Source organism: Dromiciops gliroides, chromosome 6 (genome assembly GCF_019393635.1).
Source record: "Dromiciops gliroides isolate mDroGli1 chromosome 6, mDroGli1.pri, whole genome shotgun sequence".
NCBI lineage: Eukaryota > Metazoa > Chordata > Mammalia > Microbiotheria > Microbiotheriidae > Dromiciops > Dromiciops gliroides.
This window is the reverse complement of record NC_057866.1, coordinates 7945542-7972026: the sequence shown is the minus strand read 5'-3', so window position 1 is coordinate 7972026 and position 26485 is coordinate 7945542. Positions and strand designations below refer to the sequence as shown.

Here is a 26485-nt window from a genome sequence, read left to right as displayed (position 1 = left end):
AAGAGGGAGTTGGGGGAGGGGCCAAGGCACTGTAGGGGGCGCTGTGGGGCAGGTCAGGGCCCTGTGGGGAGTGAGGGGGACGGAGGGCTGGGGGCGGGGCTTACCCTGTAGGGGGCGATGCGAGTCAGACCTATCTCTGTAGGTAGGGGGCGCAACTCTGGCTCTGCGCGTGCCCGCCCCTCCACAGCTGCCCCAGCGCGGACGCCGCGGACCCCGCCGGCAGGGGGCGCGGCGCCGTCCAGCGGGGGACCGCGGCGGCGCACGACCTCGGCCGGCAGGGGGCGCAGCGCCTCCTCGGTGCGTTCCTTGTTCGTGGCGCCGGTCGGGGCCCCCCCCCAGTCGCCGCCCCCCCTCTCCCCGTGGCTGCTGCGGCGGCCGGGCCTGACGGGCGGGTGGTGCTCGGCTGCGCAGGCGGGGCCTGGGGCCGGAGCCGGAGCGGGGCCGGGGCGGGAGCCGGGGACGCGGCGGGGCCGGAGCGGGAGCCGGAGGAGGCGGAGCAGCGGGCGCGGGCGTCATGGGGCGGCGCCGCCGCGTGTAGGCCGGGGCCGGGGCCGGGGCCGGGGCCGGGGCCGAGGCCGGGGCCGGGGAGGCCGGGCCGGGCCGCGGCGGGTGGAGGGCCTCGCCGTGCGGGGCGTGGAGGTCTGCGAGCGCCAGAGCAGCGGCGGCCAAGGCGGCGAAGGGGGCTACAAGATGGCGGACCTGGAGGCCGTGCTGGCCGACGTGAGCTACCTGATGGCCATGGAGAAGAGCAAGGCCACGCCGGCGGCGCGGGCCAGCAAGAAGATCCTCCTGCCCGAGCCCAGGTGAGAGGCCCCCCGGGGCTCCGAGTGCGCTCCCCGAAACTGACCCTGCCTGAAACTGACCCGGAAACTTCCCAGACCCTGAAACTGACCCTGCCTGAAATTGGCCCTGAAACTGAGCCTAAGCTTGACCCCAGCCCCTAAGCTTAAGACTGACCCTGACCCTAAACTTGGGACAGCCCTCAGACCTCAGCCTCTAGCTCCCTCCATCCCTGACTCTCACCCTGAGCACCCCAGCGGCCTCAGCCCCCACACTTACTATCCTTCACCTGCCCACCTTCAGCCCTTGATTCTTCTTGCTGACCACCCCATCCACCATCCCACTGGCCAGTCTTCACTGCCCGCTGTGGATGCCCTCAGCCCATGCTGGCTCTCAGGCCTTCCCCTTCACTCCTCACACCTCCCCCGTGTCCACTTCAAACTTCACATTGCCTAGCAACCCTCACCTATTCTCAGCCCTTTATTTCACCCCATCTACTCAACTAACCCCCCACTTTCCCCTACAGTCTGCTCCTTATTTTCTCTTCCCCTCCCACACACATCTACCTCACATAGCCCCCCCAGAATGTTTGCTCTATCTGCCCCTTACCCTTTTTTCTCCTCTACTTATAACTGTGTGATTTCTCTGTCTCAGACCCCTCTCCTTAACCCACCCTCTACCCTTTCACTAACAAGAATAAACATTTATTAAGTGCTTACTTTGTGCTAGGCATGTGATAAACTTTGGCCACACAAAGACAAAATTAAAAACCAATTCCTGCCCTCAGGGAACTTACATTCTAATAGGCAATTTCCTATTGGCCTGACCAGAACCTCTGCTGCTCCTGCCCTCTTCAGTAATTCCAACTCTCATTCACTGACTAGGACTTTCTCCAATTCCTGCCTCCCCCTTGCCCACCAACCTTTGACCAAAGAGGGAATTTTCGCCAGTCCCTGAGCTGAGGGACGAGCTGGAGGGAGAAAGGCCTCCCAGGGTACTTTCCACCAGACCATTTGAGGAGGGTCTGTCGGCGTCTCTCCCAAGAGTCAGAAAGGGCAGTCTGGTGGGGCTGGGCACAGGGTGGGGTGAGGGATGTCATGTGGCGACTGAAGCAGTTCAGTGTACACGCATTGTAGTCTCCGAAGCCCCCAGACTGCTGGAGGGAGCACCCCCTACACTAGGGTACCAGCAGGGAGTGTAGAAATGCCTTGGTGTAGCCCTACATGCCATCTGTTTGTTACACTGGGGAGAAACACCCGTGACGTCAGGCCTTCCCGTACACCTCTAGCCTGGAGTACCCCCTCCCCAGGGGTACCTGGAAGGGCTGTGGGCCTTCCTCTCCCTCCCATGTTTCCAGTAGGGCAGCCATCAGCTGACCATGTAGCAGCTGGGACACGGGTGGCAGGTACCTGCTGTCCTTTGTAAACGGAGTGCTTGGCCTGGCCCTCTGAGAACCCTCCAGCTCCCCACCAGGGCTGCCCGTCCCAGATGATGGGGTTCCCTGGAGGGGGTGGCCTGAGTACACATGACGTGGGCCTGGGTCAGGCTCCTGGGGCATGAGCTCACTCTGGGTGTGACTGTGTTTGGCTCGGACCCTAGAGCAGGCAGGCTGGGTCAGTGAGTCGTGGGTGCCCGGGTGCTGGAGTCAGGCAGCACTGAGCATTGAGCCCCAGCTGGCCTGTAGCCACGCTGCTGTCGGGGCATCTCCAGGCACTGGGTTTCAGATTGACTGAGTGCGAGGGGCAGGAGAGGGGAATTTGCCTTCTGCTCATAAAAGCCCTGTCTTGGGGGCCCCTTTCTTTTCTGACTCTGGCGATCAGATTTCTCAAAACAGGAACTGGGGCTTACTGTGAGCACGGGGCTGCCCAGGGAGCAAGGACAAGATGGGGCCCAACCAGGTCAGAAATTGCCAAGCTGGAGAAGGAGGAAGCTGGGGACTTGTCGCTCTCTTGAGTTGGGGAGCCCACTTAGGGGGCTTTCCCCACCTTCCCGGTAACCATAGCTTGATGCTTGGAGCTTTCCCAGGGGACCCAGAATGCACTGGGTCTCAGGAGCCTTAGGGGCCAATTAGCCCCCCTTAGCCTTGCTTCTCTTCTCCTCTAGAATGGGAATAAATAACACCTCCTGAGCTGTGGAGGGACCTGGCCTGGCAAAGAGCCTGGGTCTTGTCATCCAGACGCCTTGGACAAGTCACTTCCCTTCACTGGGCCTCAATGATCTCTCCAGTCCCATTCTAAAGCTGTGCTGCTCCTCTTGTCTCTAGGGGACAGGGAAGGGACAGAAGGTAGTGAGGAGTGATGGAGGCCAAAGCTTGGGCTTCTCCTCTCACCTGAAGGCTCACCCCGTGGCTGCCCTGAGACAAACCATTTCCCCTCCCTGGGCCTCAGTTTCCCCATTTGTACAGTGAGAGGTTGGCCTTGAGGGCCTTTGAGAGCCCGCCCGGCTCTGCGTCTGGGGTCCGGATGTTTCTTTGGAGTCTCTTGTCTCATCCCTAAAACAACCATGTGAGAGACACTGGGTAATATTTTTGGAAATGTTTGTCAATTGTCTCGTGCCTGTTACAGGTGAGAAAAACTGAGGTGCAGGGGAGCAAAGCCCTGCCCAAGGCCCCACAGTTAGCGACTGAGTGCTTCCAGGGGCCCGGTGCCTGGGCCCAGCAGGCGGGGTTGGGTCCCCATCCTGACTGTGGAACCGGGTACTGCAGCCACCAGGGAAGCTGGCTGGAACCCCCTCCTTCCCCTGGACAGGGAGGGAGTGATGGTCCTTCTTGCCCCTTCTTGGCATTGTGGGGGCCCAGCTGCTTTCTCCCTCCCTCAGCACTGCCTTCCCAGCTCCTTCGGGTCACACACCTAGCCCCCCATGCTGTAGGCAGGGACAGAATGCTGGGGGATGAGGGAAGAAAGGCCGCTGGAGAAGGAGGGCTCACAGATCCAGGGAGGTGCCTTCAGGAGGCAGGGGGAAAGGCCACAGGAAGGAGCTCTGATCTCCATCCGTTCCTGTCTGGGGTAAGCGAGGCCGCAGCCTCCCTGTCCCCCGTCCCTCCAGCTGCTCCTCCTCCTCCTCGGGGCCTCAGCCCTGTGACTCTTGTCACAGCCTAATGAGGCCCCCTTAATTAGACCCCCCCAGCTGTGGAACCACGGAGCCCTGGGGCTGCCACCCCCTGCCCCCCTCTGCCGATGGCAGTTGGGACGTTGCTCGTGCTATTAGCCACGACGGGTAGAAGTCAGGCCCTTCCTTGGTCTTGGGCACTTCCTGGTCTCTCCTCCCATTTATTTCCTCCTTGCTGTATTTCCTGTCCCTCTCCTCAACTGCTTCTCCCCTGTTAAGTCTTCACCTCCTCCCAAACTTCCTGCCTCTCCCCTTTTGGGGGGAGGGGGACCCCTCGGCCCTACTGGGTCTCTTTCCAGTTTCACACTCACCTTGGCTCCCTCGGCAGAGGCCCAGATGTTTCCAGTCATTGTCTCTTCTCTGCCTGAGTCAGGAGCCCCTGGACCCAGCCCCGCCGTGAGGTTCTCCTTCCCAATGGGGCAGCACTGAGAGGGTCTGTGGGGAGTCCACTTTGCTGCCAGTTGGGGGCTTCCAGGCCTGGCTAAAGTCCTGGTCAGTCAGTGAGCATTTTTTAGATGTCTCTGGAATGCCGGCACTTTGCTAGGCCCTGGGGTATGGAGAACAGGGAGAGGGATGAGGCCTGTGACTTCTTACATGAGGAAACTCCTCCCAGTGTGGCTCCTGAGAGCTGCCTGGAACAGAGAGGCCAGGCCACTTGGCTGGGGTTGCCCAGCCAATGTGTCCTGAGAAAGACTTGAACAGGAGGTCTTTTGACAGCAAGGCCAACTCACTACCCATTGTGGCATCCTGCCTCTTATCTCGATAGAGGTGGATCCCAGATAAAAGCTGGGTGTTGGGGCAACTAAGTGGCACAGTGGATAAAGTACCAGCCCTGGATTTAGGAGGACCTGAGCTCAAATCCAGCCTCAGACACTTTACACTTACTTGCTGCGTGACCCTGGGCAAGTCACTTAACCCTCATTGCCCCGTAAAAAAAAAAATTAGAAAAAAAAAGCTGGGTGTTCAGAGGGGAGACACAGCAAGCTGGAGGAGCCAATCACTTTGGAGGTGACGCTCGAGCCAGACCCCCAGACCCAGCTGGCCCCTGCCCTAGCTAGCTCAGCAGCCGGCATTGCCCTTCAGGCCTCAGTCCCCTCCATTATGATCTTCGTGATGTCTGCTGCATCTGACCTTTCACCCCCCCCCCAACTCCTGCCACAGCCCCTCATTGGTCTCCTCGCTCTGGCCAGCTGCCCAAGTGATTGCCCCAAAGTATAGGCCTAAGAGTCCAGTGACCTCATTGTAGATTCCTGTACTTGCCAGCCTGGCTCATTCCATTCTTCCCATCACCATGCCCTTGCACTGGTTGTGCCCCACTCCTAGCATGCTCTTCCAAGCCCTGGCTCTCCCTCCCTTCAAGACTGTCATTATCCTTGTCCTGTGACTGTTGGTGCCTCCTCTTTCCAAACCTGATTTTGTGTCTGTCTGTCTGTCTGTCTGTATGTCAGTTTCCTCAGGTCAGAGACTCATTCGTGCTTTGTGGCTATAATGCTCGGTGCTTAGCGAGTGCTTAACACGTGCTGAGAGAGGGAAGGAGGGAGAAACAGGAGAGAAACTGAGGAGAGAGACAGAGACAGAAATGGGGGGAGAGATGGAGGGGCGGGGAGAGGAGGAGGCAGAGATGGAGGAGGGAGCAGAGCAGGTGCTGCTCTGGGGCCACAAGCTGGGCCCCCCTCAAGGGGAAAGGGGGTGACGGAAAGAGCCTTGGACCAGGAGTCAGATCTCAGCAGAACCACTGCTATCTCTGTGACTGAGCAAATCCCTTGCCTGGGCCTCAGTTTCCCCCTCTGCTAGAAAGTAGAGAATTGAACAGGAGCCTTTTAGATCTCTTTCTTCTCTATGAGGAGGCTCACCCTCTTTCAGTCTCAGTTTCCTTTTCTGTAAAATAAGGGGGTTTGACTAGAAGGCCTCTTAGAAGTTTTCCATAGCCCCCTCCCCAGTTTTCTGTTCCCTCGTCTCTAAAATGTAGGAATTGGAAAGGTGGTCCCTGAGGTCCCTTTCTGCGCTCAGACTCAGTTTCCTTATCTGTAAAATGGAGTCAGACTAGCTGGTCCCTGAGGTTCCTTTTCTCACTGGTTCTCCAGGCCTCATCTGGAAGAGGAGAGGTTTAAAGTGGGTGAGCTCTCTGGGCCCCCCCTTGAAGGCTCCCTCCCTCTCTGAGCTGTACCTCAGCACAGCCCTCCCTGCTTGGCAGAGGCTCCAGGTGCAGTGGGCACGGCTCCTATCTGCTCTGGTCACCTCCAGCCGAATCCAGGGCAGGCCTCATAGTCCTCCCTGTCGGGAGGGCACCAGCCCTTCTTAGTCTGCTGCAACCAGGGAGGGGTCTGCCTCTGCTCCACTGTCCACTTAGAATGAGTTACATTTGTGTGCTTTTGTTCATCTATTCTGGGCCCACAGCATCCTAAAAATGAGCTGAATTCTAAAACACAGATAAAGTTGCCTGGCCGGCCTTCATCTCTGGGCATCTCTTCTGTCCAGAAGTCTCTGGTGCAGCGCTGGGGCCAGGAAGCCCAGCTCCCAGGGATGGGCTTGCCCCCTGCCTTGGCATCACTCGTTCAGCAAAGGCTCTCCACTGAGGTCAGCTCATTGCTCCCTGATGGGTGGCCTATAAGAGCGTCAGGAGGAGAGAGCGCTGCCCCTCAAAGGGGGGGCACGAGGTATTTGGGGACAGGGTCGGCTCACACTTTTTTTCTGACTGGGTTTCCAGATGGGCAGGAAGGTCCCTGAGAAGGTAAGGGCTTCTCCCCAGTCTGCAGAAATGAGCAAGCTGACCATCTGGAGGGGCCTTCCAAGCCTTCTCTCCCCCTCTACCCAATATCCTTTTGTTCAGATTTGTAGCCAGAAGGGACCTACAGCTATTCAGGCCAACCCTCCCATTTTACAGAGGAGGAAACTGAGGCCCAAGGGCCCAGGGCTTACTTGTCCCAGGCTGCACTAGGAGTGTTAGAGGTGGGACTGAAACTCAAGTCCTCCACACTTCAGAGCCTCAGTTTGCTCATCTAGGACATGAGATGGTTCGACTAGCTGGCCTCCAACCTTTTCTTGCTCTAAATTCCATGACTCCAAAATAGGGATTATCGGCCTCCAGGGCTACTTGTGGGGTCGTCCTAGAGAAGGGGACAGGGAGCAGGAGAGTCACCCCGGGATCTCAAGGATGACCCGGATGAGACTGTTTGCATAGCTGGTGCCGTTCTCCCTCCCTCAGCTTCCTTCCCGCCCGATGAAGGGCCCTTGGGTATTCCGTCAGGGCCTCCTCAGTGCCTTGGGACAGCCCCTTCTGCCCCAGGGAGAGTCATTGAGAAATATTAGTAAGAGGTCCCAAAGATGCAGTATTGCTGGAGAGGCAGTGCCTTGGGAGCTCCCCAACCTTCCACAAATTTGCCCTTCCCCATGGGGTCCCTGGATAAAGACGGCAACCATTAGGCTCCCTGGCCTTTTCTCCAGCTCTTCAGACAGAGTCCCTTGAGGTGGAGACTTGGGCTGTTGGCTGCTTCCCAGCCTGGCAGGCATTAGCGCCAGGCACAGTGGTGCCCTGCTGTAAGGACTATGGCTGCAGCCTTGGGAGGAGCCCAGCATGGCCTTGGGGTGAGGGGAATAACCAATCATGAACGTGGATCCCGGAGTCCAAAGCTGAGGAGAGGGAGGCTCTGTTTGCTGCTCCTTCTAAGCCAAAAGGCAGGACAAAAAGGCCAAAACCAAGTGGGTCTCCCCCTTTTATTAAACAGTTCAGTTCTATTTTATTTTCAGTTCTGTGTTTTGTCCCTCACTCCCCTCCTCCTCCATCCTGAGAAGGCAAGGAAAAAACCATCACAAATATGTATAATCATGCAATACAAATTCCGACATCAGCCGTGTCCAAAAAAGAAAAGAGAGAAAGAGAAAGTCATGCTTCAGACTGTGCTCTGAGTCATGGGGAGGTGGATGGCGTGTTCTGTCATGAGTCCTTTGGAATTGTGGTGGGTCACTGCTGATCAGTTGCTGAGTCTTTCAGAGCTGATTATCTTTATGGTGCAGTTGTTGAAATTAGTCTCCTGGTTCTGCTCTCTTCACCCTGCATCAGTTCACATGTCTTTCCAAGTGTCTCTTCATTTCTCCTAGCACAGTATCACCTAGCACATCTCGTCTAGCCATTTCCCAATTGACGAGCATCCCCTCAGTTTCCAATTTGGGGCCACCACAAAAAGAGCTTCTACAAATACTGTTGTCCATGTGGTGCCTTTTCCTTTTTCTTTGATCTCGTTGGGATATGGCCCTGGTGGCAGTATTGCAGGGTCAAAAGGTGTATGCAGTTTAATAGCTTTGGGGGGCATAGTTCCAAATTTCTTTCCCGAATGGCTGGACCAGTTCACAGCTCTGCCAACAGTGCATTCAGTTACCCCTCCAGCACTGGTCATTGTCCTTTTTTTTCATCTTCACCAATCTGAAGGGTGTGAGGTGGTACCTCAGAGTTATTCTAATTATTAGGGACTTAAAGCGCTGGTGTCAAACTCATAGAATAAGATTCCTCCTGTGGCATATTGACTTTAGAAACCACAAATTTGTATTGTCTGTGTATCCTGTTTTTATGTACTTTGTTAAACATTCCCCAGTTCCATTTTAAGCTGATTCTTGTCTCACTCAAGAGTGTTGCTTCTGTGGCCATTGGGCTGTAAGTTTAACAACTCTGCTTAGAGCATTTTTATGTAGCCATTGATTTTTGGCTTTCTTCTTCCGAAAACTATCAATATCCTCGGACCATTTATCAATCAGAGAATGACTCTTTTTCTTATAATTTGACTCCATTCCCTTTCACATCTTAGAAGTGAGACCTTTTTCAGAGGAACTTGCTGCAAAGCTTCCTCCCCTCCAATTTCCTGCTTTTCTTCTAATTTTAGCTGCATTGGTTTTCTTTGTGCAAGAACTCTTCCATCCTGTGTCATTACAATGATCCATTTTGCCTCCTTCAAGCCTCTCCATAGGTATGGCAGGCACTTTCCTCTGATTTGCTTATGCTGTCACACCCCGTATGTCTAAATCACGCACCCATGGAGCTGGTATGCATGGGAAATGTTGATCTATGCTTAGTTTCTGTCAGACTGCTGCCCAGTTTTCCCAGTAATTGTCAGACAGTGAATTCTTGCTTCAACAGGTGGATCTTTGAGTTGGTCACACACGAATGAGCCTGTTGTGCTTTTGTTTTGGGGGCACCTTGTGCATTCCATTGGTAAACTTCTCTGTCTAAACAGGACCAGATTGTTTTGATGACTACCCGGCTGCAGTACAGTTTCAGATCTGGTCATGTGAGGTCCCCTTGCTTCTCATTTTTAAAAATGGACTTACTTATTATTGACTGTTGCGTCACATGGGTTTTGTGATATTTTTTTTTTAGCTCTACAATGTAATTCTTTGATAGTTTGGTTGGTATGGCACTGAATAAGTAATTTAGGTAGCATTGTCATTTTTGTGATGTTGGCTTGGCCTATCCATGAGCAATTATTATTTCTTCAGTTACTTTGGATCTGTCTTTATTTGTTTGAAGAGTGCTTTGTAATTGTGTTCATCTTGTTCCTGTGTGTGTCCTGGCAGGTAGACCCCCAAGTATTTTATGTCATCTGTGGTTATTTTAAATGGAATTTCTCTTTCTATCTCTATCTGCGGGGTTTGTTGGTAACATGCAGAAATGCTGATGATCAGTGTGGGGTTTTTTTGATATATCCAGCAACTTAGCCAAAGTTGCTGATTGCTTCATTCCTTTTTTAGTTGACTCTAGGGTTTTCTAAGTGAGCCATCATCTTCAAATAGTAATAGAGCATTTTCCCCCTCTCTTTCTTGCCTTATTGTTCTAGCTAGAATTTCTAGGACCGTCTGCAGTAGTAGTGGGGCTAATGGAGATCCTTGCTTCACCCCTGATCTTACTGGGAAGGCTTCTAGCTTGCTGGGGTTCTCCCCTTCTCAGTGGCCAGATCCTGAAGCCCTGAGCCCCACAGGGCCACCTGCTTCTGCAATAGTGAGGCCTTCTCTGCCTCTGGGAGACAGGGTACAGGAAGTGCTCATTCTTCCTCTCCCTGCCCCCCAGCAACCCGCAATGGTCCCCCACCCCCTCCTCCCCCAGTCTCTTCAACCACACACTGGGCTGGGGAAGGAGGGAGTCATCTTTTCCCACACAGGCCAGTGTTCTCTTGCTGTGCCCTCTAGCACTGCCAGGGAAGACAGTCCCCACGGGGTCCTTTAGAGCTGGGAGGGACCTTGGGCATCATCTTGTGAATGGGGAGACAGAGGTTCAGAGAGTCCCATGTTTTGTCCTGGACTGTGGGGGTAGAGATCCTGAGTCTGCTTTCACCTGGGGAGGGGGTCATGGGGGTTCTCTACCTGTCACTCAGGCTCCTCTGTAGTAGCATAGAGTGCCAGAGGGACCCAGGAGGAGGGAGCAGACTCAGTGTCTGAAGTCGCTTGTCCCGAGTGCTTTGAGCAGTCACTGGTGTGGTTGAATCTGGGAAGTAGCTGGCCAGAGTGAAGTGAATGTCATGGAGTAGCCGGTGACTGCCCCACTCTGCTGGCGCCTGGCTTGGCCATCAGCCGGACCGCTCGTCAGGTGTCTAATTCTCACTCAGCTCTCATTGATTGCTGGCCTCAGAAAAGGCCCTGGAAGGTGGCATTGCAAATAGAAAAAAAACGTGCCCCCCGCCCCCGCCGCCATGGAAGTACGCAGACGACCTCTGGGCCGCCCGTCTCCTTGCTAGAGCCGGGGGCCCCTGTTTTGCTAATGGGGCGGGCTCTGCAGAGGGGCTGATGGGAGTTCTAACCCAGTCAGTATTTGCCCAGGTTCTCAGGGGGCCCCGGCATGCTTGGGTGTGATGGCAACGTGTCAGAATACAGGTTAGACCACGTGCTTTCTGAGAATTGGGGGGAAGGTCTTTGTTTCATGAATCTTCTGTTTTTCACTCGCTGGCTCCCCAGCATTTGGGTTTGAGTTCCAAATTCTTTCTCCTTCCCCTCTCGTTTCCTTGGGAAAGCAAGCAGTTTGATATAGATTCTACGTGTCCAGTCATGCACCCCACCCCCCCTTGAGTCAGATATCCTCGTACCCCAGAAGGCATGGCAAAACATGGGGAAGTGTGTGAAGCTGTGGGAGGGCCTAGGGAGGCTGCCGGAAACCCTTTCTAGGCAGCTCAGGGCCCAAGAGCTTGGATGGAAGGACAGTGTTCTCATACCCAAGCAAGGACCACCTTGAACATGCCAGGACTCCTTAGCACCGCCACCCGAGGGTCTACTACTATGTGCCCCTGAAGATGCCAAGGCAAAAATGCCCCTGCCTTCGGGGACCTTACCAAACCTGCCTCAGTAGGCATAAACAAAAACAATACCAGGCAGTTGGGGAGTGGGGGGAAGGGGATGGGAAAAGCTTCAGGAAGTTCAGGATTCCCCAAGGCTGAGGGCAAGAGGGTTTGTATCCCACTTGTGCTTGGCAGCCAGCTGGAGTGCTGGCGGGCAAGGGCACTTGAGGAAGGGAGACCAGTCTTGGCAAGAGGCAGTGGGAAGGAGTTGGTCTTTGTGAATGGACAGAAGGGGACAGACGGCCAGGCCTGGCAGCCAGGAGGGCGGGGTGAGGCCAGGCTGAACCTGGGTGACTCAGAGAATGGGGGAGCCCCCAACAGCCCAAAGAGCGTGACTTGGGGGAAGGATGTGAGCTTCGTCTAAAGCGTCCAGTAGGCCGCAGCTCGGGAGAGGCTCTGGTATCGGATGCAGAGGTCATCGAACCCCTGCACATGGGTGACATCCCCAAGTAGAGGGCCCAGGCCAGAGCCTTGGGGCCACCCACAAGCAGGGCAGGAACCTGAGAAGGAGCAGTCTGAGAAGTAGAAGTGTGGTGAAGGCCCAGGAAGAGGGAGGGTAAAGGGGTAAGGGGAGGGGTCGGGAGAGACCTCATGTAGTCAGCCACCACCTTCCCTCATTCCCTGCAGAACCCAGGGCTCACAGCTCTTGTCATTGAATTCAACCAACTTGTGTTAAATCCCTACTACAGCTCCTGAGACAAAGGAAGAAAAGTCCCACCATCCCTGCCCTTGAGTGGCTTATAGTCTAGTAATGTGGGATAAGAAATATAAATGAGTAACCATAGTAAGTGGAAGGTGGGATACGAGACAAAATGCCCTAAGAAATCTGAGTAGGAAGAGCTGGCCTCCAGGTGGAGGTGGCTAGCAAAGCTTAGGTGCAGAGGAGAGGGGAGCGTGGCCCAGCCGGGGAAGCCAAGAATTCATGGAAATGTGTCTTGGCTGGGATCAGGAACAGGGAGAGTTTGTGACACAACACAGTGACATTGGCCCAAAGTTGTTCATTGGAAAAATAATTTACAAAAGAAAGAAAGCAAGGAGGAGCTGGTTATGAGTGGCCTTAATTAGCAGATCCTCAAAGCAAATCGAAGATCAGTTGTTGCTGGTCTAGGAAGGACTGGATCTACTGAGGCAGAATTTAATAGGGATGGAGATCAAATTCTCCTCTTGAGTTTAAGAAATCAGTAGCACAGACACAGCATGAAGAAGACACGGCCAGACAGAACTCTGCTTGGAGAAAAACTCTGGATGTCAGTGCTCTGCCGATAGCCCGGGAGTCCAGACCAGCATGGTGGTCCCCTGAGACCCCTGGTGTCCAGAGTGTGAGTCAGTAAACCGTGTGCCAGGCCCTGTGCCAAGGGCTCAGGCTGCAGAGAAGGGCCAAAGGCAGCCCTCGCCTCCCCAGAGAAGGGCAGCCAGGAGGGTGAGGGCCACAGAAGGATCAACTGAAGGAGCTGCAGAAGAGGAGATGGGGCCGTGGGCCACCCCAAGTATCCTGGGGAGGGAGAGCGGCTCAGATCGGAGCTACCTGGGAAGAACAAGTGCTGTGTGTGTAGCTGCTCAAAGTCAGCCACGGATGGGGACCGTGTTCAGCGTCGATTCCTGTTCACGTGTGGCTGCCAAAGGGCCTCCCAGCCCTGGGAGTCTGAATTATGAGAAAGGGACGTCGCAAGATTTGTGCCTTAGCGAGGTTACGTGGACAGCCGTGTGAGGATGGAGGCCCAGGGCCTGGCCTCGAGGGGCAGGGCAGGTGCTCATGGTATTGCCAGTGAGCTGGCAGCTTGCAAGTAGGGATGAGGCAAAGGTGACCCAGAGGGTGGTGATGCTGGTGATGGAATGGGTGAGGTCACCATGGGAGAGAACAGAGTGTGGGAAGCAGGCAGAGGAATGTGCCAGGAGGGACGGGCACCCTGACAAAGCATGAGCAGAGCCCTGCCCCTCGAGCCACCTTTGGGATAGCGGTGCATTCAGCAGGCATTTCTCAAGTGCCGTCTCTCAGTGAGGATGCTGAGACAAGAGGGAAACGGCCCCAGCCGGACAGGGGCCTACACTTCAATAGAGAAGATGGCATTAACATACAGAATGAGGACAAGGCAGTTTCGGGAGGGTGAATGAGCACAGGCCTCTTCTATACAGTGGTGCTTGAACCAAATCTGGAAGCTGAGGTGAGGAAGAGCATCCCGGGCATGAGGGATGGGTAGTAACAGGACTGGAGGTGGAGTGTCACGTGGGTGGATGGAGTGAGAATACCAGATCACAGTGTCAGAGAGTATAAAAAGGACATTAGGTGTCAGAAGGTTGGGAGAGGAGCTTTTGTGCATTCATGGAAGGCCTCCCCATTCCCCCCCCCCCCCCCCCCACTGCTCTGCCTTGCTGTTGTGACCCATGGCCTGGACCGGTCCTAGCTTCCTAATTGCTGTTCCCATCTGAAGGCTCACTCCTTTCCATTCCATCCATCAGCCAGCTGCCAAAATGCTGTTGTTTTTTTTTTTTTAATTATTGATATATTGATTATATCTTCCCAGAGAGCCATTTCTTGTTTCGATCGTGCCCGACTCTTCCTGACCCCATTTGGGGTTTTCCTGGCAAAGATCCTAGACTGACTTTCCATTTCCATCTCCAGCTCATTTCATATTTGAAGAAACTGAGGCCAACAGGGTGGAGTGACTTGCCCAAGGTCACCCGGCTAGGAAGTGTCTCAGGCCTGATTTGAGCTCAGGTCCTCCTGACTCCAGGCCCAGTGCTCTGTGCACGATGGCGCCATTCTAGACGGCGTTCCACCCCTTCTCTAAAGAACATGCTTTCTCACATCATCTGGGAAGAGCTTTACATGTGTGATCCAGGAGGCCTGGTGCTTACTGAGCAGGGGAGTGATGGGCATGAATGGTGAGGTCGTGGAGGCAAACACGGGTTCTGTTACTGCTCCTGAAGCCACGGGAGCTGGACCCAAAGAGCTGGGGCGGGAGGACAGGAGGGATTCCGTGGTCTCCTGCCAGGTGGAGGCTGGTATTGGAGACTTGATTTCAGTAGGTGAGGACCGAGGCATTCCCTTGGCACTGGCCACCAAAGGGCTTTATTGGTCACAACTGTTTGATGGCTTTGTCCTCAGCAGAGCTCGCTCCTTCTGCCACCGGTCGGGATCGGGATGGAGGAGGAGAAGGAAAGGGTCAGGCTAGGCCGTGACTCGCTGTGCCTGGGCTGCATGGGCTGCCAACCTAGCAGGATGCTTGGAGTGGGGGCCCAGGCTTGCCTCCTTCCTCAGCCTGCACCCTCTGTTGTTTGGGACCCCGTGGTAGGAAGCCATTTTTCAGACTCAGGATGGTCTTTGGAGGGGTGTGTGAGCAGGAAGGTGCTTCTGGTGTTGGGCAAGCCCTGGGATCCTCCCAGCTTTGTCCCGATCCAGTTCAGGTCCAATGCCGACCGGGCGCACGAGGCGCTGGGGAGAGATCTCCAGATAGAGGAAGCAGGCTTCTTGCCTGCAAGGTGCTTAGAATCCAGTAGGACATGGGAGAGCCGTGGGAGGCAAAGGGCCTGGCATTCTGGTCCTGGGAAGAGTTGGAGCTGTTCAAGTGTGGAACGGTGAGGGCTGCAGCCAGAGGACACGGGCCCTGGCTCGGGGCTTGGTCAGGGGGTTTCTGGATCAGGGCCTGCTTAGATGCCATCCCTGAGGAATCTCCCTCCCAGCTGGGGGGGCAGGCAGGCAGGGAGGGGTCCCAGGGTTGCCTCAGGTCCTCCTCAGACCTGCTCCATCTCCTGCCTTCTCATTGCTGCCCCTGTGACCCCCTCCCAGTCACCAGGCCTCCCAGCTGCCCCTGCTGTCCTTGTCCTGATGACTGGCTTCGTGGGCGGCTGTCGTGTTCTGCCCTGGCCCGTTTCAGGGGCTGGCTCAGCTTGGTCACGCAGCCCCCACAAAGGGGCCTCGCCTTACCTTTTGGTGCTTTCCTCGTGGCCCCAGACTCTGGGTCACGTGGCCGATGACACCTCCCCTGTGTCATCGGCGAGGCTTTTTTGGAGTTCCTCCCTGCCCCCTGTGGAAGGGCCCCCTAAGTTCTCTAGCTGGGCCACTGCCGGGCACAGGCAATGCCCGCCCCAAGAGTTTGGGCTCGGCCCGAGGGCAGGATTCCTTACCCCTAGCAGGTGCTCAGCCAGTCTGGGGGGGGGGGGGGTGAGCAGATCCAGCCCTTTCTCAGCACCTTCTCACCTCTGCCTGGTGGCTTCCTTCCAGAATATTCCCATAGCCACCCCTCCTAATACCTTCCCCCTCCCTGAGGGAAGCAGCTGTGTTTTTGCCTTTCTTTATAGAAGCCAGTGTAGTGCCTGGCACATTGTAAATTCCATCAGGGGAGAGGTGTGTTCTAATCCTCCCTCTGGCCCTTCCTGCCTGGGCAGCCTTGGACAAGGGACTAAACCCTTTTCCCTTAGCTTGCTTTCTTCCTTCCTTCCTTCCTTCCTTCCTTTCTTTCTTTCTTTCTTTCTTTCTTTCTTTCTTTCTTTCTTTCTTTCTTTCTTTCTTTCTTTCTTTCTTTCTTTCTTTCTTTCTTTCTTTTTTTTTTGGCAGGGCAATGGGGGTTAAGTGGCTTGCCCAGGGTCACAGAGCTAGCAAGTGTCAAGTTTCCTTAGCTTTCTCAGCCATCAGATGGAAGCGATAACAGGTAGACAGTCAGGAAGCATTTATGAGTGGATAGAGCACTGGCCCTGGAGTCAGGAGTACCTGAGTTCAAATCTGGCCTCAGACACTTAACACTCACTAGCTGTGTGACCCTGGGCAAGTCACTTAACCCCCATTGCCTCACTAAAAAAAAAGAAGAAGCATTTATGAAGCACCAGCTGTGTGCCAGGGCCTGTGCCAAGCACCAGAGAGAGAGGGAAAGACAAACAAGGGGCTCACGTTCTCATGGGGGATTGTTTGGAGGACCAGTGAGCAATGACACTACACTGCCAGTCTTCGTGTACTCTGGTGGCATCCTTTTATCTCCTTTGGGAGTAAGCAGAGCTTTATGGGCCTCTGAGGCTGGCCTTTGGTGCCTTAGCCACAGCTCCGGCAGGCTGGCACTGGCTCTGTGGGTGGGCAGGGGGCTGCCTGCCCTTCACCTGGCACTGTCTCCCCTGTCCAACAGCATCCGAAGTGTTATGCAGAAGTATCTCGAAGACCGAGGGGAGGTGACCTTTGAGAAGATATTCTCTCAGAAGCTGGGTGAGTGAGGATGTGTGGCAGGAGGGGGCCCGTCTGGAGGGGTGGGCCTCAGGGCTGCCTCCCCACTGGAGGCCAGGCAAGTTCCTCCTTGGGGGCTTTTGTTTTTCTGAGTTGCTGCTTCCCCTTGGCCAAGGCTGCAGCTGTGCTAGGGCCCGTTGGTGGACTGACAGGAAGAGGCGGGGCCCTTCCTGTGGAGGGGCCCAGGTCTCTGGCTGCTGGCCGGCCACTCTGCTCCTCCATTAGGCTCCCTGTTCCCTACTGGCTTGGCTCTGCCCTTTAAGGGCCCTCCCATCATTGTGGGTGTGAGCCATGGACTGCTTGAGACTAGAGGGGCCCCTGACCCCCCCCCACCACCACCACCAAGTGCCAAGATCCATTCCCCAGACCAGGCCCTCCCAGACAGCCTTGACTGAGTCTCTCCTTTCCTCCTTGCCACTCCCTGGGAACAAATGGAGTCCAGTCCAGGAGAACCAACCAGCACCTGCGCCCCCTCCAAGGTGGTGGGGTTCACCTCGACTTGACCTAGTAGACAGTTGAGAGCCACTAATGGGCTCACGGGTAGTGCCCACCTTCCTTGAAGAATCTGGACAGCAGTGGCCAGTGGGCTGGAGGTAGTGAGAGCTTAGAGCCAGACATTAGCCCGCAGTGGTGCCTTGGGACTAAGGAAGCTCTGGCCTTGGCCATGCCTCCACTCTAGGCCTGGTGCCTGATTAGAACGATGGCAGCACCCTGTTCCCCTGAGGGGAGGCTGGGCATGGCGCCAGGAGGGAGTTCTGAAGTGAGCCCCACTGAGGCAGTGGTGGGGGGACCCGGGCAAGAGCCCAGGACCTGAGCCCACGTTCTGTCTCGGTGCTCACCAGCTGCACAACCTTGGACAAACCTCCCCCCTCCCTTCCTTCTCTGTCAAATGAAAGGGCTAGGCTTGGCCCCTGAGGCCCCCCTTCCTTTACCCTTTGACCCCTCAGCCCTATCCCAAGGGGCTCGTAGCTCGCTTCAGGGGCCCCCGGCCCCACCTTCCATCCCAAGGTGGCCAGCAGAGAGAGCCACGGGCTGGTATCCACGTGAAGGTCCCCTCCAGTGTGGCCCCTGTAGCTTCCTGGTCTGGCACTGAGAATAGGCCTGAGTCTGTCCTTGCTCTCTGCTGGTGTCCTGGGGCAAACCACTTCCTGTCTGTGGGCCTCAGTTTACTCATATGAAAGTAAGAGAGTTTGACTGCAAGCCGTCTTGGATCTCTGACACATGCTCTACACTCCCATTGGGTGGAGAATCTTTCTCACCTGTGCCCTTTCTCACCTGGATTCTCAGGCTACCTGCTCTTCAGAGACTTCTGCCTCAACCACATGGAGGAGGCCAAGCCCCTGGTAGAATTCTATGATGAGGTAGGTGGGGACCTGGCCTCCACAGAGAGCCATGGCCTCCTTTCAGCTCCGGTGCGGCTGGGGGGGGGGGGGCGGCCTCCTGAGCCTCACGGATGTGGGCCTGCCCGCTGTGTTCATTCCACCTGGCAGGGAACCCTCCCCAGGGTATATGGGGGGCTGTGGCCACAAATGAGATTTGTTCAGACCCAAAAGGACAATATAGATATTAGTGCTAAAGCAAGTCCCAGAGGGAACCTCCTGCTTGGGCTGATGTCAGGGGCAGCCCCCTGGGGGACCCCTCTGTGACTCCCGGGGTCTTGTTGGTCAGATCAAGAAATATGAGAAGTTAGACTCAGAGGAGGATCGTACCATCAAAAGCCGAGAGATCTTTGACTCGTATATCATGAAGGAGCTGCTGTCTTGCTCGCATGTGAGTGCCCACTCAGCCTCTAACCCTCTAACCTGTGCTTGCAACACCCTGGTAGGAGAAAGATCTTTGCTGCCTTGGGCCAAGCTAAGCCAGAATCTCTCCCTCTGAAAAGTGATTTCTCACTGGGAAGGCTGGACTGGGAGTCGGGGCCCAGGGCTCTCCCAGACTCAGAACTGACAGTCGCTCACCTTCCTTTCTTAGCCTTTCTCAAAAAGTGCCACTGAGCATGTACAGAGCCGGCTCCTAAAGAAGCAGGTGCCCCCTGACTTGTTCCAGGTAGGTTCTGTCCTGTGTGGTTCCTGCCCCCACCCCTGCCCCGCCTCAGCGCCCCAGCCTGCATTGGGCCTGCCTTGTCCATCCTTTCTGAGCCCTTGATCCACAACCTTTTACACTGTGTGACTGGAGTGGGGCGGTCCCAGGCTGGGCCTTAGATAGATACCACCCTAAGGCCTGGGGCCTGTATCCTAAGTCCCAGGCTTGGGGCCTCTTTCCTTAGCCATACATTGAAGAGATTTGCCAGAGGCTTCGGGACGACGTGTTCCAGAAATTCATTGAGAGGTAAGTTTGAAGGTCGAAGGGGGAAGACAGTAGAGTCTGAGAGAAGGCAGGAAGAGAAGAAAAGACTGGATGGAGAGCAGGGCCTGGGTACTTGGACCCTAGCTGGTGGCCACGCCAGCCGAGGCCCCGGAGCCATGTCAGCCCTGCCGCCCTGGCCTCTGGGTGCCCCTGCTGACATGCGAGGCTGCCAGAGTCTTTTCTCCACTGTGAGGGGGAGTGGGAAGTAGGCCGGGCCAGCAGCCAGGCTCACTGTGGCCATGACCACCCTCTCTGTTTTAGTGAGAAGTTCACTCGCTTTTGCCAGTGGAAGAATGTGGAGCTTAACATCCATGTGAGTAGGTGCTGAAGTCGTGTGTGCCTCAGGGGCCTTTTGCGCAGGGGTCATGGGATCCTGGCTCTGGAGCTGGGAGGGGTCAAGTGAACCCCCTCACGTTACAGAGGAGCAAACTGAGGCTCAGAGTAGGGAAGGGGGTCACACAGGTAGCTTGTGACAGACAGGATTTGAACCCGTGTCTTCTGTTCCCAGAGCTGTTGCCTGGAGCCCAGGGGCAGCTATTGCTCTTATCCTCCCTTTGGCTTGTAGCCTTGTTCTAGGGGGTCCCAGGAGAGCAAAGGGAAGAAAGAGATGTGCTTCCTTCCCTGTTGCTGGTGTCTTGGAGGCAGGTGGGATGTCAGGGACATAGACCCCTCAGCCTCCTTGGGGCTAGGGCCTCAGCTCGGGCTGGGGCATGGAAACGAGGCCCCACGGGCTGCCCTCACTGCGGCTCTGTTCCCTCCCCTCCAACAGCTGACCATGAACGACTTCAGCGTGCACCGAATCATCGGCCGTGGCGGCTTTGGGGAGGTCTATGGCTGTCGGAAAGCCGACACGGGCAAGATGTGAGTGGCCCCAGCCTCCGATTGGCACGCAGCCTGGAGGGGGGATTGAGGGGACCCCAAAGGGAGACAGTGGGAAGCGCCCCTGGCTCTGGTCCAGCCTGACTGGTCCCCTCCCGCTCGCAGGTACGCCATGAAGTGTCTGGATAAAAAGCGCATCAAGATGAAGCAGGGAGAGACGCTGGCGCTGAATGAGCGGATCATGCTTTCCCTCGTCAGCACTGGGGTGAGCTGGGCATCTGACGGGGCCTGGGAGGGGCCGCTATCTCAGGCCTGGGCTGAGCCGCCTCTCAGCTTCCTCTTCTCTCCCTCCCCCAGGACTGCCCCTTCATCGTCTGCATGTCCTATGCCTTCCACACTCCAGACAAGCTCAGCTTTATCCTTGATCTCATGAATGGTGAGCTTCCCCCCACACACACACCCCCACACCCAGGCCTGGACCTCCTCCTCCCACGGGCCCGGCTACTGGGCCCCAGGCTCCAGCCTCTCTGGGTTCTGGCCTTCCTAGGTGGGGACCTGCACTACCATCTGTCCCAGCACGGGGTCTTCTCGGAGTCAGACATGCGTTTCTATGCCGCCGAGATCATCCTGGGCCTGGAACACATGCACAGTCGATTCGTGGTCTACCGAGACCTGAAGGTGGGTGAAGGTTCCCCACCCTGGGCCAAACCCTTCCAAGGCCAGCCCCACCAGCCTTCTCTGGGGCTTTTCCCGTGTCTTAGCAATACCCAGAAATGGCAAGAGGGGCCTGGGCCCAGCATCACCCCCTGCCCTGCCCCAAGAGCTTCCTTTGTGACCATAGCAGGCCCCCCTCCCATCCTCTGTCCTTGGCCAAGCCAGCCCCACCCCTCTTGTGCCTCAGAGAACCCTCCCAGCCAGGCCAGAGCCTCTGGGGCCCCGAAGCCTCCGGCTGGGTTCTCTCTCCTCCCTTTGGCTTCTGCCCCTCCTTGCCACCAAGGAGCTTGGCTTGTGGGCACCATCCCTGGCCCCCATTTCCCAAGCCTCTGTTCCTGGTCCCCTTCTGCTCTCTCCTCTGCCCTCCTGCCCAGCCCCACAGATGGGGGTGTGTACGTGTTCCCTCTACAGCCGGCTAACATCCTGCTAGACGAATTTGGCCACGTGCGCATCTCAGACCTGGGCCTGGCCTGTGACTTCTCCAAGAAGAAACCTCATGCCAGCGTGTGAGTGTGGGCCCCATTGTGTCCCCCTCCCCCTCCTATGCTCCTCCTCCAAGGTGTCACCGGGCCCCTCCTCCCCGCCTCTCCCAGGGTGTCCTGGACCCCTCCTCCCTCCAGGGCCCTGGCCCCACCCACCCAAGGCTCTCACATTGGGCCCCATGTCCCTACAGGGGCACCCACGGCTACATGGCACCCGAGGTCCTGCAGAAAGGGGTAGCCTATGACAGCAGTGCCGACTGGTTCTCCCTGGGCTGCATGCTCTTCAAACTGCTGAGAGGGTGAGTGGTCAGGGAGAAAGAGGCCCCTGGTGGTCCCCTGGGAAGGACCATCCTGCCCCTGCCTCTGACTGTTCTGGGGCCCCAGGGGAGAAAAACTGGGGGGAGGAGGCAGCGGGGGTGGCCTCCAGCCTCCCTCCCCGTGCCGCAGGACCCTCCCCCTGAGTCCAGGAGTAAATCTGGACTCGGGGTTCTTAGGAGCACTGAGCGTCAGAGCAGACAGGGACCTCAGACGCCATCTAGCCCCCTCTCCAGCCCCACCCCGTCTGCTGGCTGTACAGCTGGACAGAGGAGCCGAGGCTCCGAGGGGAAGCACGAGGTTCAGGGCCAGGCTCCCTGGCGGAGAGACCCAGGAATCAGCACAGGCCCTGTCACTGACCAGAGCTGCAGCTGCTTCTGGGGAAGGAGGTCTCTGGTGGGAGGGCCGGATGGACAGACGGACCAGGGGTGTGGGAGTGTGGGGGGGCACTCAGTAGCCTCCTGACCCGGGTGTGGCCGGCTCCCTTCCCCATGCAGGCATAGCCCCTTTCGTCAGCATAAGACCAAGGACAAGCACGAGATCGACCGCATGACACTGACAATGGTGAGTGCAGGAAGGGCAGACAGGGTGGTGAGCTGCCATTTTCGTGAGCCTCCAAGGAGCCCATGGAGATGGTTGGTCTAAGCCTTTCACCCTGACAGGGAAACCACTAACAGCTGCCCTGAGTGTGGCCACTCATCTCCATGGGCTGTGCCAGGCACCAGGCCGGGCCTCTTCTGCAACATTCGGGTACTGGTCCTGGGCCTCTGATTGTCCTCACCCTCCCACTTACCCACCAAGGAAGATAAAAAGATGCCTCAAGGCTCGACTTCCCAGGGCTTCTGGTCACTTAATCAGCCAGTCCCTGGGAACACAGAGAGCCAACACCTGCACATACTTAGTGCACACAAAATAACTGCCAGTCACTGGGGGGAGTGGCCCCACAGAGACCCTCCTAGGGGCCTGTGGGGTCAGGAGATGAGCCGGTCCTTCGGGGTGTGCCCAGGACATCCTGCAGAGGTGGCCCACGGTGTGGGTCCTGCAGACTCCCCAACAGGTGGGCAGGGGCCAGGTAGCAAATGCTATGTGGTCTGTTGAGAAGCCCCGTGGCCTCCTTCCATCCCCTCTGCAGGCTGTGGAACTTCCAGACTCCTTCTCCCCAGAATTACGCTCCCTCCTAGAAGGCCTGCTCCAAAGGGATGTCAACCGGAGGCTGGGCTGCCTAGGCCGGGGGTGAGTGAGTGCCCGCTCGGGCAGGGGGCGAGCACCTGGCATCTAAGGGGAAGAATGCTCTCTTGTCCCTGTGGAAGCCCTGATCCCCCAGGCTCAAGGTTGTCCTCCTGCTCTCCAATCACCAACAGGGCCCAGGAGGTGAAGGAGGACCCCTTCTTTAAGTCTGTGGACTGGCAGATGGTTTTCCTGCAGAAGGTAAGAGCTTGGACCGGACTAGGGACAGACAGTGGCCGGGCATCCCTGACAGGGACCAGGGGCCTTCACAGCCTTGTCTCTTCGACAGTACCCACCCCCCCTGATCCCACCCCGAGGGGAAGTGAACGCAGCCGACGCCTTCGATATTGGTTCTTTTGATGAGGAAGACACCAAGGGAATCAAGGTAAGAGGCTGGCCCACCTGCCGGGCGGGGGGAGAGACCTAGAAGCCCCTGAGCTCAGGGCTGCCTTGGGGAGCTGGCTCCTTCTCTGGGGGTGCGTCTGCCCCTGCACCGAGCCGGCATGTCCCCAGGGCTCCCGGGGTACCCGGCACCGTCCTTGTCATGGAAGAGACAGAGGCTGTGGCGTCACCAAGCCGGCGCCGGGCTGACTGTCACACGGACGTCTGCCCTTCCTCACGCAGCTGCTAGACAGCGACCAGGAGCTGTATCGAAACTTCCCCCTCACTATCTCAGAGCGATGGCAACAAGAAGTGGCCGAGACAGTCTTTGACACGGTGAACACGGAGACAGACCGGCTGGAAGCCCGCAAGAAGGCCAAGAACAAGCAGCTGGGCCACGAGGATGGTGAGCGAGTGCCTCCCCCTTCCGGGCTGCCCAAGCCCCCACCAGGGGCTGCACAGAGGCCTCTCAGCCAGGAGGCTGGCCTGAGGCTGAAGCACAGCCTGGCTGTCTTGTACCCCTAGATTATGCCCTTGGCAAAGACTGCATCATGCACGGCTACATGTCCAAGATGGGCAACCCCTTCCTCACCCAGTGGCAGCGGCGGTACTTCTACCTGTTCCCCAATCGGCTTGAGTGGCGGGCCGAGGGCGAGGCACCGGTAAGGAAGGTGCAGGGCTGGGCCGGGCCGGGCAGGGCTGGGCAGGGCTGGGCCGGGCAGGGCCGGGCCGGGCAGGGCTGGGCAGGGCCGGGCTGCAGTCTTCCAGACCCACCAGCCTCACCATTCCCTCTCTGGGGCCTCTGCAGCAGAGCCTCCTGACTATGGAAGAGATTCAGTCTGTGGAGGAGACACAGATCAAAGAGAGAAAATGTATCCTGCTCAAGATCCGAGGCGGCAAACAGTTCATCCTCCAGTGTGATGTGAGTGGGGGAAGAGGCCAGGCCAAGTAGCCGTGTGGTGCGGAGGAGGGCCCTTAGCTCCCATGGGCTTCCCACCACAGGGCTGGGGGTGGCCGGGGGTCAGGGAGGGTGTCTTCTTGGGGGTCTCCCTGCCTTGGATGCCCTTGCTGACCTGGGCCTGGGCTGGGCTGGGGAGCAGAGTGACCCGGAGCTGGTTCAGTGGAAGAAGGAGCTTCGAGACGCGTACCGAGAGGCCCAGCAGCTGGTGCAGCGCGTGCCCAAGATGAAGAACAAGCCTCGATCGCCTGTTGTGGAGTTGAGCAAGATGCCGCTGACGCAGCGGGGCAGCGCCAACGGCCTCTGACCCCTGGCCCCACCTAGCCACCCTGCCCCCGCCCAACCTTTTATAAACCTCTAATTTATTTTGTGGAATTTTTATTATTTTTTTCCCGCCAAGCGGAAAAGGTTTTATTTTATAATTATTGTGATTTCCCATGGCCCTGCCTGGCCCTGTGGAAGGGGCCTGCTTGTCCCCTGTGCCTCCTGTCACCAAGGCCGTCTAGTACCACTGCTCTGACTGCATCCCCGGGACCACAAGGTGGCCGCTTCTGTGTCTTTCTGGCAGGGCCAGGCAGGGTTTGATCTGGGGAAAGGGGAGGGAGCGTCAGCGAGGGCAGAGGACAGCCCAGCTCTCCCCCAGCCTGCCCTCCATGCATAGGCCTCTTCCTTTCCCTGTGGAGCAGACAAGGCCACATGCTCTTGATGCCCACCTGGGCACCCCCACAGACTGAGCCGAGCATGTGCCCACAGTTGTGTCTGCTAGGAGAGCTGGTGGGGTGCGGTGCCCCCTCACTGTGCCACTCAGGGCTTGGGTCATGGGAGCTCGCAGGATCGGGGTCCTACCTGAAGTGCCCCCCTCCCCGCGTGCCCACCCAGGAGCTGCCTTTGTCTCCCTTGCCCCTTCCTTGCCCCTTCATCTTCCCACACTTCCCTGGGGTTACTGTGTGGCCTCTTCTGGCCACCTCCGCCAAGGGCATCGGCTTCCGTGTGCCAACTCCTCAGCTCTGGCACCATTCAGGAAGGCAGGCTCCGGCCTGAACTTCAGGAGCCACGCGGCTGAGCAAGATGAACCAGTCTCTGCCAAGCGCCCCTCCCCCCTTGCCAGCCCCTGCCCTCCCGACGCCTCCAGCCTGCTTGGCAGGAGCCTTGGAAGGCTCTCCCAGATTGTGCCAAATGGACTAGGCCTCGTGCTTGTTTCCGGGGAGCATGTCTCGGGCTTAGCCACACATTTCACTGGGAGCACAGGATTTAGAATCCAGACAGCAAGAGGCCCAGTGCCCAGTGGGGACCGTGGCTAAGTGTTGAGCCCCCTTCTTCCCAGGTTGGGGCCCGTGTTACTCGGTCACTGTCTCCCCTGGGGCTGGCCGTGCCCCCCCAGCCCTCCCCAGGTGCCCGCCGCATGTTCCCAGCCTCCCTCGTGCCTGTCCTGCTGCTGCCGCCCGCCGTGCAGTGTGTGATGTCCCCCCTCCCCTCGGGGCTGGGTCTGTGTGTGACGCCCCTGCTACCATCACGCCCACCTCCCCTCCCACTATCACTCCCTGTGCGTTTCTTTGCCGATTTTTGAATGTGATTTTAAAGAGTGAAAAAAAGATTGAGTTTTTATAAAAAAACCAAAAAACCAAAAACCAAAAACGGTGCCTGTCTGTGTGGTCTTTGTGACTTGTGTCTGTCTAATGCTCTCCTGACTGAGGCTGTGTGGGAGGCTCCTCCCTGACACCCAGTGTGTCCTCAGAAGCTCAGGCTTCAAGAGAGCTCAGCCAGGACCAGCTGCCAAGGGGCCTCCCCACTAGTGTGGAGAAGAAAGACTGGCCTGCCCCTCCCCATCTCCCCTGGGGCCCACTAGCTACGGAGCCCCAAGAGACCTTTCTTTTCCTTTATCTGCCCGTTGCTCAGGGAGGAGATGCCAGAGAGTAGGAATACAGTGAGGATGGCTGCATGCTCAAAGGCCCCGGGTTCAAATCCTAGCTCCACTACCTGCAAGCTGGCTCCATGGGGAAGCAGGGTCTCCTCTTGCCTCAGTTTCCCTAATTGTAAAACCTGAGACATGGTGCCAAGGAGGCTTCGAACGACCTCTGTTGACTGCCTTGTGACCTTGAGCAGGCATCTCCTGTGGTGGGTGAAAGATGAAGTCACAGGAAACAGGCTCCATCTTCCGAGCGTGGTTTTATTAAGCCATGCCAATTGCCTAACAGACTGACCAGACCTCCTCTGCTTGGGCCTGGACCCTGACTACAGGGGGAGACAGACGTTTATGCATTAAAAACAATCGAATAAGGCCAACAAATTAAAAGGAAACAGCACAACATTAGGCGATCTGACTTCTAGTTGAAGGAAAGGCATGGGACGGAGAGAGCAAACAGGTGCAATTCCTAGAACTCGGAAAAGAAGGTCTCCCTGTTCCGTTCCCCCCCCCACACACACACACCTGTGAGAGGCTGGAGACAAAGGAACCAGGAAACTAACAGATCGATCCGTATGGGGCGTTTTCAGATAAGACACACGGGTTACTTGAGATGTATAACGGTGAGAAAACTCCTTCCATCGGTCTTCGGATCTGAGTTTCTGTCGGCACAACCGAGGTCCAGCTTCCAGCCCCACAGGGTCAGGTTCAAACAACACAATGAGGTTTTCTCCCACTTCCCACAACGGAAAAAAGATTTCTCACAAGACAGAATCTGGGCCAGACCCATTAACTGAGTAGAAAAAGAACTGGGGCAGCTAGGTAGCACAGTAGATAAAGCACCGGCCCTGGGTTCAAATCTGGCCTCAGGTGCTTGACACTTAACTAGCTGTGTGACCCTGGGCAAGTCACTTAACCCTCATTGCCTCA

At 56.9% G+C, this 26485-nt stretch overlaps 1 protein-coding gene across 1 annotated transcript; it reads left to right on the top strand.

The window, feature by feature from the left end:
* The first annotated feature begins 572 nt into the window (after positions 1 to 572).
* Positions 573 to 25287, top strand: GRK2 (G protein-coupled receptor kinase 2). Its single transcript, XM_043971176.1, has 21 exons — positions 573 to 803; positions 16316 to 16392; positions 17698 to 17771; positions 18079 to 18180; positions 18382 to 18456; positions 18677 to 18738; positions 19018 to 19069; positions 19526 to 19617; positions 19741 to 19840; positions 19933 to 20011; positions 20123 to 20253; positions 20701 to 20795; positions 20963 to 21070; positions 21584 to 21650; positions 22219 to 22319; positions 22448 to 22514; positions 22603 to 22698; positions 22938 to 23100; positions 23220 to 23356; positions 23503 to 23616; positions 23795 to 25287. Exons 1-21 carry the CDS (start codon positions 691 to 693, stop codon positions 23957 to 23959), a joined length of 2070 nt encoding a protein of 689 aa, XP_043827111.1. The 5' UTR covers positions 573 to 690; the 3' UTR covers positions 23960 to 25287.
* Positions 25288 to 26485: the final 1198 nt, after the last annotated feature.